At 47.4% G+C, this 16,499-nt stretch overlaps 1 protein-coding gene across 1 annotated transcript; it reads left to right on the top strand.

Annotated features, from left to right (window-relative positions):
• Positions 1 to 2,421: 2,421 nt before the first annotated feature.
• On the top strand, positions 2,422 to 16,109 carry cygb2 (cytoglobin 2). Its single transcript, XM_048247382.1, has 3 exons — positions 2,422 to 2,817; positions 12,117 to 12,348; positions 13,373 to 16,109. The coding sequence occupies exons 1-3, from the start codon at positions 2,684 to 2,686 to the stop codon at positions 13,535 to 13,537; spliced, it is 531 nt and encodes a 176-aa protein (XP_048103339.1). The 5' UTR covers positions 2,422 to 2,683; the 3' UTR covers positions 13,538 to 16,109.
• The last annotated feature ends 390 nt before the right edge of the window (positions 16,110 to 16,499 follow it).

Genomic DNA, 16,499 nt, shown 5'->3' with positions numbered 1-16,499 from the left:
CACAGACTGTCCAGTTGCTAAGCACTGGCAACACGCGGAGACATGGTGCGCCATGCTGGGGTCTGTATGTTGGGTTATCGTTTTTCCTCCTCGACTGAGGAGGAGGAGGACTGAGATTCTGTAAACCTTGTGTCTATCAGTCATCTACATGTGAAGCAGTGTGGACTGGATGTGTTTTGTTTACCCTGTACAAAATAAAGCCTCTACATACAGTAGTATCTATTTTCTTCTATTTTTCCACTGGAGCTGTTTGCTGTGATAGGCAGTGCCTTTGTGTGTTACTGCAGGCTGCCATCTCCCGAACATGAAGACACTTCTTTTCAGAGTGACATGCTTGTCATGCGTTAGGACTCAACCGCTCTCTGTTTGCATATCCTTGCTTTGTCCTTGTAACAGTCAATCAATCTCCCATTATGTTAGCCGTGAAATTACAGCACAAAGAGATTCTCTGGAGATGTATTTTATTTCATCTTACAACCTCAACAGTATTTTCATTTGTATCTACAGTACCAACAATTTCTTTCATGTAATTAAGAGTTCCTGTCTTCAAATAGTCTATCAATAAAGGAGCTCTGTTTTTGTAGTAGTCCATTAGTAACACTGTTATGTTTTTTCTGTTGATTTTCCCTTGTGTGTAATGCTTGTGTGATGAGGAGTTGACAAAAACTGTGATTCTTAAGATTATGCAAATCAGATTATACAGCAGCTGTGATAATGTCTGGAAGGCATACCAGTGTAGAACTCTGTGAAACATGTTTAAAACATGTTAGTTGTGGTGGCTGGACAGCAAATGAAACGGGACTGCTGGACTCTTTGTAAGTGCCTCGGTGTCCTCCCATTCTGTTGCCTCGGTGTCCTCCCACGGTTCCGTCGCATTCTGTTGTCAGCAGTGCATACAGTGATGCAGTGTTGACATTAACGCAAATCTGCACCCATGGGCGATGCTGATGCGTCTGCCCTAAAAAGCAGGAGATCTTTCCAGGAAAAACGGCTCAGCTCTCGTTGGAGTTTACCCAAACACCCCCAGCTGGCTCATAATCAACCCTGGGTGGTCAAGCTCCGGTTAAACAACATTCATTTTCCACAAGGAGAACAAGCTCTGGGGTTTTCCGGAAAGAACGCAGCGAGAGTTATCATTATTTCCACCAGCGTGAGACTCTCCGCTCCAGCACTGAACACTTCCCTGGAAAGTGCCCTGTACCTGTGTTGTAAACAGAGTAAAAAGCACTCGGACGCCTGGCGTCTCTTCTGAAGTTTTACTACACCAGTCTGGGCTGTTAGGACCCTGGACAAGTGTCTTTGCACAGGATACACATTCACTCTTTAGTCTTCTTCAGAGCTGGAGCTTGCAGAAATAACACAACAGCTACTATATCCATCTTTTCCCTCCTTAAGCTGTCTAGCTATCAGCGCTGCTGTCCTTAGAGATAGTAGAACTGGAAACATCTTTTCTGGGTGCGTGTGTGCATGCATGTGTGTGTGTGTGTGTGTGTGTGTATGTGTGTGTGTGTGTGTTATGGAGGGGGGGCGGGGGTTGTCATTGTCTATGGACTCTTTTATGTCTCCTGAGAAAGCACAGCCCCCTCATCATGGAGTGTTTCTCTGCCTGCATCCCTGCACCATTACAGTAAAGTGTTTGTGTGTGTGTGTGTGTGTGTGTGTGTGTGTGTGTGTGTGTGTGTAAAATAGGGGGAGAGAAAACATGTATGCATGTTTGTGTTTGTGTGTGTGTGTAACGGAGAGAGAGTACATATCTGTGTGTGTGTGTGTGTGTGTGTGTGTGTGTGTGTGTGTGTGTGTGTGTGTGTGTGAGTGTTCTCATTATGTGGAGATGGGTTGGCAACACAGGAATTGTGACTGCTCTCCCTCATCCTCTCTCTCTCTCCACCCCTTCCCTCCCTCTCTCTCTCCCACTCCTCTCAGGTCCCTCACAAACCCAGGAGAAGTTCAGAGGGAAGGCAGCAGCTGTGGAACAGAGGGGGAGGAGAGGCAACACGCGCGCAAGATAGAGAAAGAGAGAAAGAGAGAGAGAGAGAGACGCACGAGCACCCAGTCCAGCAGCAGCAGAGGAGACGCACACTCCACTCTCCTCTCACAGGAGTAGCACCCCAGAGTGGAGCACCGACCGAGAGAGAGAGAGAAAGAGAGAGAGAGAAAGAGAGAGAGAGGGGGTACAGGGAGAGAGAGAGGAGAGAAGGGGAGAGAGAGGAGAGTGGGAGAGAGAGAGTGGAGGCACGGTGGGCTCAGCGCAGGCACCCTGGGCGCCTGGGTAGATAAAGAGTGGCGAGGGGTGGGTGGGGGTGGGGGGTGGGCGCGCACACTCCGCTCACTTCCTCAGCGCCTGCTCTCCTCGTCGCCCGCGACCCCGGCCGCCTCGCGGCCCCAGCCACCGCCGCGCCCCCCTACCGCCACCACCACCACCGCCTCCACCACCACCGCCTCCTCCACCAACGCCTCCACCTCCACCACCAACGCCTCCACCTCCTTCTCCTCCACCTCCTGTGCCGCCGCTGCCGCCACCACCGCGGCTGCTGCTGCTGCTGCCGCCCCCCACTCGCTCCCGGCCTCTCCGTGGCGTGCCAACACCACCAACAACAACACCACCTTGGGCAATACCACCACCACCGGCAACACCACCTCCACCAACACCGACACCAACACCGGCAGCAGCAGCAGCGGGAGAATGGACAGCGGCCGCGACGAGGAGCCCCGTGAACGCCTGGAGCCGCTCTCAGACACCGAGCTGGCCATCATCCAGGACACCTGGGCACGCGTCTACGAGAACTGCGAGGACGTGGGGGTTACCATCCTCATCAGGTGAGTCCCCCCTTTTTTTAACAGCGCTGATACCTGACCGTCCACATCGTCCCTGTTACTTCACTCCCATCTCTCAGGGCTGCGGTGGTCATAGTCTCTGTCCTCTCTGAAGAAAAGTTTGCTTGCTTGTTTTATGGCAGTGTCAGAAATAACACCAATCTCCGGGAATGGACGCTCCGTTGGGATTGTGCCTGAGGGAACGTTGCGACGTTCATTTATGCACATGCCTGTGGAAGCTCTGTTTTTTTTATTTGAGGGAATTCGGTCACGCTGAAATTGAAATGTGCTTTTTTAATCTCAACAGAAAAAGAGGACTTGCTCAGCAGAGCTGCGATCGCATAGTGTAGTGTTACTTTTGCTGCCATAACATAGGTGTGAGAGGGAGATAGAGTGAGAGAGACTGAGAAAAGAGATGAGAAAGAGAAGAGAGAGAGGAGAGAGACAGGGGGAAAGAGATGAGAAAGAGAAGAGAGAGAGGAGAGAGACAGGGGGAAAGAGATGAGAAAGAGAAGAGATAGAGTGAGAGAGACTGAGAAAAGAGATGAGAGAGAGAAGAGAGAGAGGAGAGAGACAGGGGGAAAGAGTGAAAGAGAAAGAGAGAGAGAAAGAGAGATGAGACTAATTTGGTGCAGTGGCACTGGTAGGAAGAGGACACAGCTGGTGCACCCAGCGTGGTGCTCCTCTCTCCGCAGCTGAAAATGATTGCTCTTCCTGGAGCGCTCCATCTTAGATCTCACCTGAGCTGAACCACTCAACATGTGGTTGGAGCAAAAGCACACCTCCTCCTTCTCCTCGGAAACAAAATCAGGCTGAAGCCACCGCAGGCGACGGAACAGCAATCTTACCCATCTCCCCCTCCTCCTCCTCCCTCACAGTCTCCACTCTGCTCAAGGAGCTACAACTGCAAATATACTGTATAGAAATGGACCTGGCTTGTCTTTGAAATACTTGAAAACGGATGTAGTCAGAGATTAAAACAGCCATACAGTAACATAACACACATTGTAAAAAAAAGACATTTTCAAAAAGCACATAAACACCATAAACTGGCCAGTTTGGCACTGATAACAGCTTGCAAACATACTAACTGGCGTATTTTTGTTGATATTGCTGGAGAGTGTGTTCTGTGAGAAGTGCTCCGATCCGAACCAAAGCATAGTGTAGAGGCAGCACGTAAAAACTAAACAGCGATGTTGATCTGTTTACTGTATCTCTGTATATCAATCATATTCCATCAAAAAGAATGATGATACAACAAGTAGTCTGACATAGAAAAGATATGAATGATACAAATTCTTGCATAGTGTTGCTTTAAAGTTATACAAGTGAAAAGATTGCTTGTTACAGTGTGTAAATACAGGAGACTAGTTTTGTAGTACTGATATTGGATGATGGGATATTATGTTTATTTCAATTGATAGACAGATAGTCTGAAATGTTAAAATTTGCTCATGGAAGAAATGTTCTAGACAAGCTCAAGTGTTCTGAGCACAGATAATACTCAGCAGAGCTTTTTCATTTCACCAAGGAGCTATTATTGGAGAGGATATTAACTACTGTATACATTTCCAGTGTTAAAAGTATGAAAGTCTAACCAGACTTCTATTTTTGACACCTGTTCCTCGTCAAGTCACAACTCTGTCCCTGTCTTTCGCTAATCCTCGTCTCCATATCCAGTTCCTGAGTCGCGACAGCGCAAGCTTCACAATGTTTAAAATGCCAGCAGGTGAAAAGCCGACGTTTCAGAGCATTTTGTCAGCTTGAAGAGAACCAGGCTTGGGGCTGTGTTAATGACTTTCATTTTTTTTTCCAGTGGTGCTGTGAGTGTGTGTGTGTGTGTGTGTGTGTGGAGTTTCCACCTGGGCTTTTGGACTTTCCTAACATAGCGCCGCCGCCACGCTTCAGACCCCAAGGACTCGTTAAAATAGCAAGCTTCAGGTTGCCAGGGCGACCGTCAGAAGTGAGGGTGGCATGTTGTGATTTGTAGGTATGAGGTGACAAGCAAATCCCTGAAGCAAAAACCTTCGGGGAGAGGGGCACGATATAAGGTGCGGAATTTGTATGTGAGAGAGTGTGTGTGTGTGTGTGTGTGTGTGTGTGTGTGTGTGTGTGTGTGTGTGTGTGTGTGTCTGAGTGTGTGTGTGTGTGTGTGTGTTTGTGTTTGTGTCTGAGTGTGCTTCCCAGTGCCATTGCTGCATCTCTCATGTGTGAGACAGAGGGAGAGTGTGTGTGTGTGTGTGTGTGTGTGTGTGTGTGTGTGTGTGTGTGTGTGTGTGTGTGTGTGCCTGTGTACATGTTATTATGTGTATGAGTGTATGTATATGTGTGTTTGTGTGTGCGTGGGTGGGCATGTGTGGGTGGATGTGTGAGCGTGGGCAAACGTGTGTCCATGTAAATGTGTGAAGGTGCAACGGAATGTGTATTTGTGTGTGTGTGTATATATATGAGTGTGTATTTGTGTGTATATATGAGTGTGTATTTGTGTGTGTGTGTGTGTATATGCTGTATATATGAGTGTGTATTTGTGTGTGCGTATATGAGTAGGTATTTGTGTGTGTGTGTGTGTGTGTGTGTGTGTGTATGAGTGTGCACACAGCCTCTGTATGTAGGCAATATCTATGTGCTTGTGTGTATATATGTGTATTTGTGTGAGAGTGTCTTTGTAAGAGTGCGTCTGTGTATGTTTGTGAGTGTATGTGTATGTGTGTCTGTTTGTGTGTGAGAGTGTGTAAGTGTGTTTGTGTGGGTGTGTATATGTACGTATATGTGTGAGTGAGGGTGTGTGTGTGTGTGTGTATGTCTGTGTGTATGTGTTTGTCAGTGCATGCATGTGTGTGAGTGTGTGTGTGTGTGTGTGCATGTGTGTGTGTGTGTGTGTGTGTGTGTGTGTGTGTGTGTGTGTGTGTGTGTGTAAGAGAGAGCGGGTGTGCATTGCAGAAACAGAATGTGTGAGGTTCTTATCTGTGGGTGGCAGCTCCTGGGCCTGGCACCTCTTTGGCACCTTCTCTTCCTCTCTTCCTCTCCTCTCCTCTCCTCCTCTCTTCTCTTCTTCTCCTCGCTTCTCTACTCCTCCTCTCCTCCCTTCCTCTTCTCCCTTCTCTACTCCTCTCCTCTCTTTCTCTCCTCCCTGCTCTTCTACTCCTCCTCTCCTCTCCTCTCCTCCCTTCTCTACTCCTCCTCTCCTCTCCTCTCTCCACTGCTGCTGTTCTGCTCTATGCTGTACTGCCCCACAGGGCATCTCTCTAGCGCTCACTGGCTCTCACAGCGACTCTTCTCCAGAGTGCAGATTAAACAGGACCCACTCAGCACTCCGCCGCCCGCCAGGAGAAAGAGCTGCATCAGTGGAATTCTGCAGTGAGGTTTTAGACACCCAGCATCATGTTTATCCCCAGTGGTGGCAGGGGAGTGTGGAGTGTATTCAGGCAGGGGACGGGGGTGATTATATGGGGGTGTTTTCTCTGTGAAGAGTTTTGGACAGTTTCTGCTGAGCTAGAAAAGAACGGATTGTAAAATGTACCGTTGTCATAGAAATTGATGTTTTTAGCGCATGACAAGAAAAGCTAAGCTGGGTGAGGGGCTGGCTGACACATTACAAGTTCCTTGAAACTTCCAGAAACTTCTTCAACCTAAACTGTAAGGACCACAATGCAAAAATAACCAAAAATCCACACACCTTACTAGTGAAGCTCTAACGCACAAGCCGCCCTCTGTTGTCGTGTCGTTCTGATGGATGATGATGATGATGACAGTGATGATGGGATGGCCCCGTCTCTGCAGAGCTGTCAGCAGAGCCCACCTGCTGTCCCCCAGACGGTGGGGCAGACACCATGCCTCGTCCTCCGAGGGCAGCCAGAGCAGATCCCCACCAATCAGTCCCCACAGACACAAACACCAGCTGTCTCCACTGACCACCACACTGGGGCCAATACAGACAGCTCTACTGAAGGGAAGGGCGCAAATATGACAGGAGATATGTGAAAAACAAAGAAATAGAGAGAGAGAGAGAGAGAAAGAAAGAGAGAGAGAATCTAATTGAATGGTACACTAACAAAAAAGAAAGAAAGAAAGAAAGAAAGAAAGAAAGAAAAATCTGACAGACAGGTACACAGGGTTGATCTAGGCTAAAAAAGATGACCAGTTAATGGCAGCGAACAGGAGATGCAGGAGAAGAGATATCCAGCATGGACTGGAGACTGGAGTGGATGTTTGCATTGCCTGTTGGAAGCCAACCCCTTACGTAATGAGTGCCAGCCATTTACATTCATTTGCATACATTCTCTTATACTGAGTGAAGAGAGGTTCTCCCAGCCCTGACAACCCACGTCTTTGTGCTGCACATTCTTTATAACCACCAACCAATACATGTGGATTTCTTTATCATCACTATTATTTCAAAATTCGATAACATTCGACAAATATACATGGTGATTGTACCGAGTTAAGCCGCACAGTAAGTACTGGGGGTAGGATATTATCTCTGTATAGCTCAAATGGCATCATCTCATGGTACACTGGCATTCGTGTTTTGAAGCCGCTTAATGCCCCACAGGACGCGGGGCTGTAGACCTGCCTATGCAGACATTAGCACTGACACACAAACCAAATGAAATGGTAGTAGCCATGCAAGAGACTGCGCTGACAGTAGCCCCAGCAAATATCATCAATGCGTACAAATACAATTTCCCCACTTCATGGCGAGCACCTAGCGGCCTTCGGCCCATATGTCAGCCTTCTCCCCGACGAGCAGTGGAAAAGAGCATGTCAACGTGTCCAGTCTTACAGCCTCATGCTCAAAATGGCACGGCATATATGAAGGCTACTCTTTGTGGGAGCGCAGTAATTGATAGTTGAACCCAGAGTCATTAGCATCAGTGATCTGTGAAAGGGATCGTCAAAGCGGTGTTGCCATATGGAATCCATCTCATCCTCATTTCAAAAGCAGAAGTTCTTTGAAACCCCCACCCCCCCCCCCATACAATTGTCGCCAGATCGTGGTATGTGTGTGCATGTGCCTGAAAAGTCAGTTGTGCTTGTATAGCACCGCAATGCATACAGGCTACCCTACACCCTACACTCTCATCAGAGCTGATCAGTATGCAGCGAGCTGGCTGCCAATGTAGCTGAGGAGCCATGTGTTTGACAAGCGGCTGTGCTGCCACGGAGACGTGCCACTCTCCTTTCACACATTTGGGAAAGCTCACATGCTGTGGCACTGAGGCCAAGTCTTATCAGCAACCATGACCTGCTCACCATATTCCTCACTTGGTTCCTAAAATGTTTCTAAAATGCTTCTAAATGTTCCTAAAATGTTGAGCTTCTCTGAAATACACAAGGCATTTTTAGCCAAGCGAGGCAGAGGCATGTCTTTGCAAAGCTATTTCTGATGTGGTAAACATCAGTCATTTTAAAGGGGCACCCAGCATCCTTCGTGCTGGTTCCTGTTAAGCACTGTGCATCGTTCACGGTAATTTTCTGGGCTTCGAACTTGCCAAGCTCCTCAATGGTATTTCAAAGAGAGCAGAAGAGACAGCTGGGAGAGGTACGCTTGGACGCCGCTGCACGCCAGCGCTCTTTTCTCGGCATAGCATGTCATAGGATCTGCAGGGTCTGATGGTAGGGTGCTGCCGAGGGCCAAACTGAGCGTTGGCAGATGTTAAGCTGCACTATGACAACAGTGTTTAGTGTCATTGTGCTGTGACCAAGGCATATCAACAATTCCACTTTCCACATTTGTGTTAACGTGAGTCCTACAACCCTTTTGTTAGTTATGGTATCTTGTAAAACACATCTTTCAAAACAATATTGGACAAAAAACACTCACACTAATCACTAGCCTGATCATATCTGGAAGTGTGCCATGGAAAGGACAATGTCATAATTTAATTTGCTTATCAAATCTGGATCTGTTTAGGCCATTGAGTCGTTAACAATTGTTTAACATTAACAATATTACATTAACAATGGAAGCCCTGAAGGATTCCTCAGGTACTGACAGAGACGGAGACAGAGTTATAGAGCGATAACATGGTTCTTTTGAGAATAAAGGCAACATCATAGTTCCCGTATGGTCTCAATGGGCTGTGCTTATCTGATGGTAGCGGTTGAGCATTAGCAGAGGCTCAGAGGCTGTGTGTTCAAACCAGCTCTGTAAACATTGACCAGGCTCTCAAGCTGCACTGGGGTTGGTGGGGGCAGAGGCTGAGGGGGCTCCTCTCCTCTCTCTCTCTCCTCCTCCTCTCCTTCTCTCCTCTCTCCTCCTCCTCCTCCTCTCTCTCTCCTCCTCCTCTTCTCTCCTCTCCTCCTCTCCTCCTCCTCCTCTCCTCTCCTCTTCTCTCCTCTCCTCTCCTCCTCTCTCCTCTCCTCTCTCTCTCTCCTCTCCTCCTCCTCTCTCCTCTTCTCTCCTCTGCTGTCCTCTCCTCTGCTCTCCTCTCCTCTTCTCTCCTCTCTCCTCTCCTCTCCTCCTCTCTCCTCTCCACTCCTCTTCTCTGCTCTCCTCTCCTCTGATCTCCTCTCCTCTCCTCCTCCTCTCTCCTCTCCTCTCCTCCTCTCCTCCTCTCCTCCTCTCTCTCCTCCTCTCCTCCTCCTCTCCTCTCCTCCTCCTCTCCTCCTCCTCCTCTCTCCTCCTCTCCTCTCCTCCTCTCCTCCTCCTCCTCCTCCTCCTCCTCTCCTCCTCCTCCTCTCCTCCTCCCTCCTCTCCTCCTCTCTCCTCTCCTCCTCTCCTCCTCCTCTCCTCTCCTCTCCTCCTCCTCCTCTCCTCCTCTCTCCTCTCCTCTCCTCTCCTCCTCCTTTCCTCTCCTCCTCCTCCTCTCCTCCTCTCCTCTCCTTTCTCTCCTCTCCTCTCTTCTCCTCCTCTCCTCTCCTCTCCTTTCCTCTCCTCTCCTCTCTCCTCTCTTCTCTCCTCTCTCTCCTCTCTCCTCTCCTCCTCCTCTCCTCTCTCTCCTCCTCTCCTCCTCTCTCTCTCCTCCTCTTCTCTCCTCTCCTCTCTCCTCTCCTCCTCTCCTCTCCTTTCCTCTCCTCTCCTCTCCTCCTCCTCCTCTCCTCTCTCTCCTCTCCTCTCCTCTCCTCTCCTCCTCTCCTCTCTCCTCTCCTCCTCTCCTCTCTCTCCTCTCCTCCTCTCTCCTCTCCTCCTCCTCTCTTCTCTCTCTCCTCTCCTCCTCTCCTCCTCTCCTCTCTCCTCCTCCTCTCCTCTCCTCTCCTCTCTTCTCCTCCTCTCCTCTTCTCTGCTCTCCTCTCCTCTCCTCTCCTCTCCTCTCCTCTCTCCTCTCCTTTCCTCTCCTCTCTCTCTCTCTCTCTCTCTCTCTCTCTCTCTCTCTCTCTCTCATTGCTCTCCCCTCTCCTCTGCTCCCCGCACCTGTCAGTAATTACACCCGCCGACACTTAATGACTTCCCTCTCATCAGCACCTCTTCAGCTGCCGGCTGCCAGTCATTTATGCAGCACCACTGCACTGCCCACACACACACACACACACACACACATGCACACAATGAACACACACACACACAATGAACACACACGCACACACAATGAACACACACACACACACACACACACACACAATGAACACACACACACACAATGAACACACACACACACACACACACACACACACACCACACTTCCAGTCCACGCACTACACACGTACACAGAGACATGACATTCCTCTCTCCATCTCTCTCCCTCTCCATTCTTTTCTCTGACTCTTTCTCTTCATCTCACACATATCCACTCACACAACAGTCCAAATCACCTCATCTGGGGAAAAGGGTGGCCAAGGGGCTAATCACCAGCGGGATGGCTCCATGCACACGGACAAAGCTACTGTTTGTGTGTGTGTGTGTGTGTGTGTGTGTGTATGGGGGGGGACATTTTTTTCATTAGCTTCTGTGTGACCCACCGAGATGAGCAATGTCTCCGCTCAGTGAGATAGAAAGTCAGTGTGTGTGTGTGTGTGTGTGTGTGTGTGTGTGTGTGTGTGTGTGTGTGTGTGTGCATGTGTGTGTGTGTGTGTGTGTGTGTGTGTGCGTGTGGCCCCGGGAGCCTGTATGTGTATGATTACCATTCTCCTCTGCCGAGCGTGAATCATGTGCTCAGGGCCTGTGGTGGAGCACATAGATTTTTCCGGCTATGATAGCTCAGCGTGTTTAACACCCATAAATGTCTGGACTTAGCTCCAGTTTCATGAGGTCACCTCTCTCTCTCTCTCTCTCTCTCTCTCTCTCTCTCTCTTGGATGGACTGCACACGGCAAAGATTTTAGGTGACTTCACCCGCAATTAGATAATGGGAGTTATGAGAAATGAGATTTCACAGATTCATTATGCAACAGTTATCACTGGGTTTTGCCTGGCAAATAAGGAGAATGAATGTGGATTCTACAAGTTCACTGAGTAAAAATGTTCTGATCTCATTTGATTAGATTAGAGAACATTACGTTATATTCCGTGAATCTCATTTTCTCTCCTCAGGGAACCTTAGTTATGGTCTTGTTACACTTATGTATTCCACCAATATAATTCCTCTCATGGTCAAGTCAAGCACATATAAAAGATATGAATAATAACATTCACTGTATGAAAATGTAATAATCTGAAAGTTAATTGACGTTCTAAAGAGTGCATCACAATAGGAAATTCAACCAAGCAGCGTATAAGCAGATAATAGTATCCATTATATCAACTCAGTCATAATTAAAAAGTCTGATGGAGGTTTATGTTGGTCTGATAGTGGGGGCAGTGAGAAGTGGAGTACATTATGCCAATGCCAGAATGAGCTGAAACTGAGCTGTTGATTGGTTTTCTCTTTTGAAGATGGCATTTAACATTTGATGGTGTGTGGTCCACCAACCAAAGGGTTGATTTGAGGATACAGCAGAAGAAGCTGTCTGTCACTGGCTGTTAGGGTCTACAGTGCTCCCCAATCATCTCACCTGCTGTCAACATCATGTCACGCTCACCCGTGGGTGGTATCATCTCTAGAAGACATCTTGTATTAGTTCAAGATGACAAACGTCCCACGTAGTGGAACAAAGGTCATTCTATAGTGTCTGTGTGGTGTGAATGCTGATGGCTTTTTACCTATTTTGGTTAAGGTCTATGTCAGGAAAGATATTTCTGTACTTTAAATCAAACCTACCACTAAGGAAAGGGTACCTGAAATGAGCTATTGCATAACAGTTGCACTAATTACCGCAAGGTTCTCTAAAAATTATTTATAAGAGAGAATAATATTTGGGGGAAGGCAAAGCGGAACTCTTAGTGGAGTTAGACGTGTTATTAATGGACCTATTGGCTCTCCGCAGGTTCTTTGTGAACTTCCCGTCAGCGAAGCAGTACTTCAGCCAGTTCCAGGACATGGAGGACCCTGAGGAGATGGAGAAGAGCAGCCAGCTGCGTCAGCACGCCCGCCGCGTCATGAACGCCATCAACTCCGTGGTGGAGAACCTCAGCGACGCCGACAAGGTGTCCTCCGTCCTGAGCTTGGTGGGCAAGGCCCACGCGCTGAAACATAAGGTGGAGCCGGTGTACTTCAAGGTAAGAGAGAGACCACACATGTGGGGGTAATGATGTTGACTGAAGTAATCATTCTCAGATACATAATGGTTCTCAGAAATGCGTCTCTACTTAGAAGAACACATAAAGGGTTCCACTCAGACAAAAACGTTCCACCCAGAGCTTTAAACTGGAGATTTCTTTTTGTAGGGAACTTTTAGCTGTCAGTGTGCTGTCTGAATTCTCACCCCTGGAAAATAAAAAAAAAAGTACTTTTTAACAGGAAAGAATTTTTTGTGCAAAAAGTTACATTGGTTCTGAGAAGATTAAAATCACACAAGTGTTTGTACCTCTGAATCATTGGTGGCTTCATAAGTTTTAATGGTGGACAAGGCAGTAGCCTCGGCAATGATGGCACATATTGGTCATATCACAATAACTAAATGGATATTGTCCGATATTTACTTTTAAAAAATATATAAATTTTAAATGATGATAAGCTATTTTAAACAATGCCATGTACTGGATCCTTCCTCAAGACATTGGGTTACATTACCAGGACAGGTTGTTTATCTTATTCAGAGAGCCAGAGTCCAAACGTGTTACAATGACACTATACAAAGTAAAAAGAAAACACATTGTATCTACAGTGTTTCCGATAACACTAATCACTCTCCATTGTTTCAGGTCAGATTTGTCCAGTTTGCAATCATATTCTATAAACACATCTCACATTAATTATGCTGCCGATGGAGGTGTTTGTACCTGCTCTGATAAGCCTGGTGAATGAAATGGCTTGCTAATGGATGTGATCGCTCTGTAAGGCCCTGTTTCATTTTAAAAGCTGTCACTGGGTGAAGTAAGTCTAGGTGGGGAGATCGAGTTTAAAATCAGAAGCGTTCTGTCAAAACCTGTAGCCATCTTCACAGTGTGACATCACCTGGATGGAACCTTGTAGTCTCAAGAACTATAATCTTCATCCCTCCTTTTTTCTCTCGTTCTCCTTTCTCTCTCTTTATCCTTTTCTCTCTCCTCCTTTCATCCCTCCTTCCTTTGTCTTTTTCAGATCTTGAGCGGCGTGATCCTGGAGGTGCTGGCCGACGACTTTGGCGAGTGCTTCACCACCGACGTGGCCCGCGCCTGGACCAAGCTGATGGGCGCGCTCTACTGGCACGTGACCGGGGCTTACGCAGAGGTGGGCTGGGTCAAAGTGTCCAGCTCCGCCGTGTGAGCGCTCTGATTGGATATGGGCTCGACCAATGGGAAAAAGGATAGGGGTCTGACTAAATGCGTGGTGGAGGTTGGTGGTGGGGGGTGGGTAGAAAGGAAAAAGTGCGATGTGAGCATAATGGCTAAATCATCTAATTAGAGTTTCTAACTGTGTTCTACTGTTGCTGCCCCAAGACCCTCTGCTTCTAGGCACATGTCTGCTCAGTGTGACAGAAGCATAGTGTGTGTTAACTCTCCAACCCCCCAGGTGTTGTCTGTAGTGCTAAGTGAGTGAGTGTGTATCTATGTACGCCCTCATACAAAAAAAGCTTGTTTTCAGTTCCATGTCAGTCAGTACATGTCCTTATTAATATGCCACGGGACACAACATGTGCATACTTACATACACACATACACATATGCTCACAAACAGACATACACACACATACACACATGCGCACATGTACACATACACACATACACACACACATACACACACATACACATATTCACACACACACACAGATACACTTTTGCTGCATATGATGGGGTCCAAAAGCCTAATTTATGTCCTCACCTTCAGAAAACTGCACACAAGCATGAGGAAGCACACGTGCATAAACACGTGTGCACACAGCAAAAATGCTGCCATCGGAAAGGATTATAATGCGACACCATCCCTTCCACACAGTCTAAACTGAATTAGTATTATCCCTTCCACACAGTCTAAACTGAATTAGTATTATCTGAGTATTTTGATTACATTTAATGAATAATGATAAAGGCCTATTAGAAATCATCCACTTGTATACCCACTCCACTCTTCTCAAAATGGAGCTAATTGCCGTAGTCCTCCCACAGCTGTTCTCAGCATCAGGCTGCCCCCTCCCGACTCTGGCCACTCTGACTTGGCTCTGTGGATCGGTGGAGGCTCCCCCCGGCAGGGCCGGCATCTGGCATGGGGCGGAGGTCACAGGGCCAGCCTCTGGTTCCGCTGTCCTCCGTCTCCCCCCTGTCATTTCAGTCTAATGATGGAGGTAATGGATCCCCGATGGCTGATGGCACCAACACCGGCACCACCCCACCCCCCACCCACCAAGACGACTTCCTTTCCAGGAAATGGAGAGAGAGAGAGGCAGAGAGGAAATATTTAGACTCTGCCTCAATCCAGTAGGCTAATAACACTAGTCTAACACACACACACACGCACACACACGCACACGCACACGCACACGCACACGCACACGCACACGCACACACACACGCACACACACACGCCTAAGTAGTCACAGCGAGGTGAGCAATAACAATACTCTTAAGACTGAGTTTTTGACTGTTGTTTATAATTCAGATCCCCCCCCAAACACACACACACACACACACACTTCTCCCTCCATTTTGACGTCAGCACTCTGGCATGAGCTCCAGGCTCTTTGAGGACCAGGTCCCTCCCTCGATCCCTCACTCTATTAATGCAGCTTTTTGTAGCAGTCGGCAGGCAAATGTTTGTATCTGAGAGGACCACTCTTGGCAGTTTGTTTAATAAACACTGCCGTGTGCCATCTGCAACTCACATAATGGCGACGTACTGTTTTCCTCTTCCTCCTCCTCCTCGTCCTCCTCTTCCTCCTCCTCCTCCTCCTCCTCGTCCTTATCAGTCGACACTCATCTTTTCCTTCCTTCATTCTTCTTCTCCTCCTCCCATCTTCCTTTCCTCGCCCTCGCTCCCTCCCTCGCTCGCTGTCCCTGCTTGACAGCTGTGTCCATTAGAGTGTTGCCCCTGCCCACCCACTGACAGCCTCACACACCTCTCTCAGCGAAAGCCATCAGCCGGTCAACCTGCCGCTCTCGGCAGAACCAGGAGACTTTGGTCACTTCAGAGGAGCGGAGACGACAGAAATGAGAATATCGACGCAGAACAAATTGACTCACAAAACACAATTGATTGACAAATACAAAAAAATTAAGTGATTTGAGTGACCGCTACTGACTTCTGAATTAACTTAATTCTCACCTGACAGACATGCTTAAAGTGATCGCCTCAGCAGTAGACTCTATGACTGAGTTGATTTCCCTTCTCTTGCCATTAGCTTAGAAGGACACAATAGGATCTAGCAGTCTTGTAGGAATACTAGCGATGACTGGTACATGTATGATGGCTACTGACAGACTGCACTCACTGGAATAGCTATCAAGTAGTGCACGCCTGACCTATCACATACACACACATGTACATGCAACACACGATTCAACACAGAAATGTGGATCATTGACATGGCACAGACTGTCGGTGGGCTTTTAAGATGTACATTTTCCTTCTAACAGCCTTATGTGCCAGTACTGTTGTGAATCTTTTTCTTTCTATCTTTCTCTTTCGTCCATTTAAAGCTTGGACTTTATATTTTTCTAAGTATAAGAACAGAAACGTTATCTGTACATGTCTTTGAATATAATTGTATATGATTCTCATTACACTGTTGCTTGGGAACCAAGGTGGTATATGTGCTGTTTTAGTATGTTTGCACAGCCTAACCTTTGCAAACTGGTGATGGATTATTAATTATAATTATCAATAAACAGATTACCTAAAGTAATTTCATGATCTCCCAGCTTCTTGTGTTCTAGTCCTGTTTACCAAAATCTATAAACTCCACATTCCATACAGATTCTGCATTTTTACACCCTTGTAGTATTGTGATGATTTATTTTTGTGACTTATTTTATGCTTGCTAATTTTTATACACATTATGCAAGTCACACATGCACATATATAATCATATATAATACGTTTTATAGCTTTGCTAACACATTCCAACACTTACATCACGTCTTATATTTACGCACACACACACACACACACACACACACACACACACACACACACACACACACATACACATACACACTCACACTACGCTGATCTCCTCCATGTGATGCGGTAGAAAGTGTGCGGTCTCACCTGCACCCGTCTGCCTGTGTTTCTG

Source organism: Alosa alosa, chromosome 7 (assembly GCF_017589495.1).
Source record: "Alosa alosa isolate M-15738 ecotype Scorff River chromosome 7, AALO_Geno_1.1, whole genome shotgun sequence".
NCBI lineage: Eukaryota > Metazoa > Chordata > Actinopteri > Clupeiformes > Clupeidae > Alosa > Alosa alosa.
The sequence above is the reverse complement of the archived record's forward strand: the minus strand, read 5'-3'. Positions and strand labels throughout refer to the sequence as shown.

Excerpts from the sequence above, each read along its gene's own strand:
- cygb2 (XM_048247382.1), top strand. The coding sequence starts at position 2,684 with ATGGACAGCGGCCGCGACGAGGAGCCCCGTGAACGCCTGGAGCCGCTC. Across the intron at positions 2,818-12,116 it reads GGGGTTACCATCCTCATCAG|GTTCTTTGTGAACTTCCCGT; the intron begins GTGAGTCCCCCC and ends GGCTCTCCGCAG. Across the intron at positions 12,349-13,372 it reads TGGAGCCGGTGTACTTCAAG|ATCTTGAGCGGCGTGATCCT; the intron begins GTAAGAGAGAGA and ends TGTCTTTTTCAG.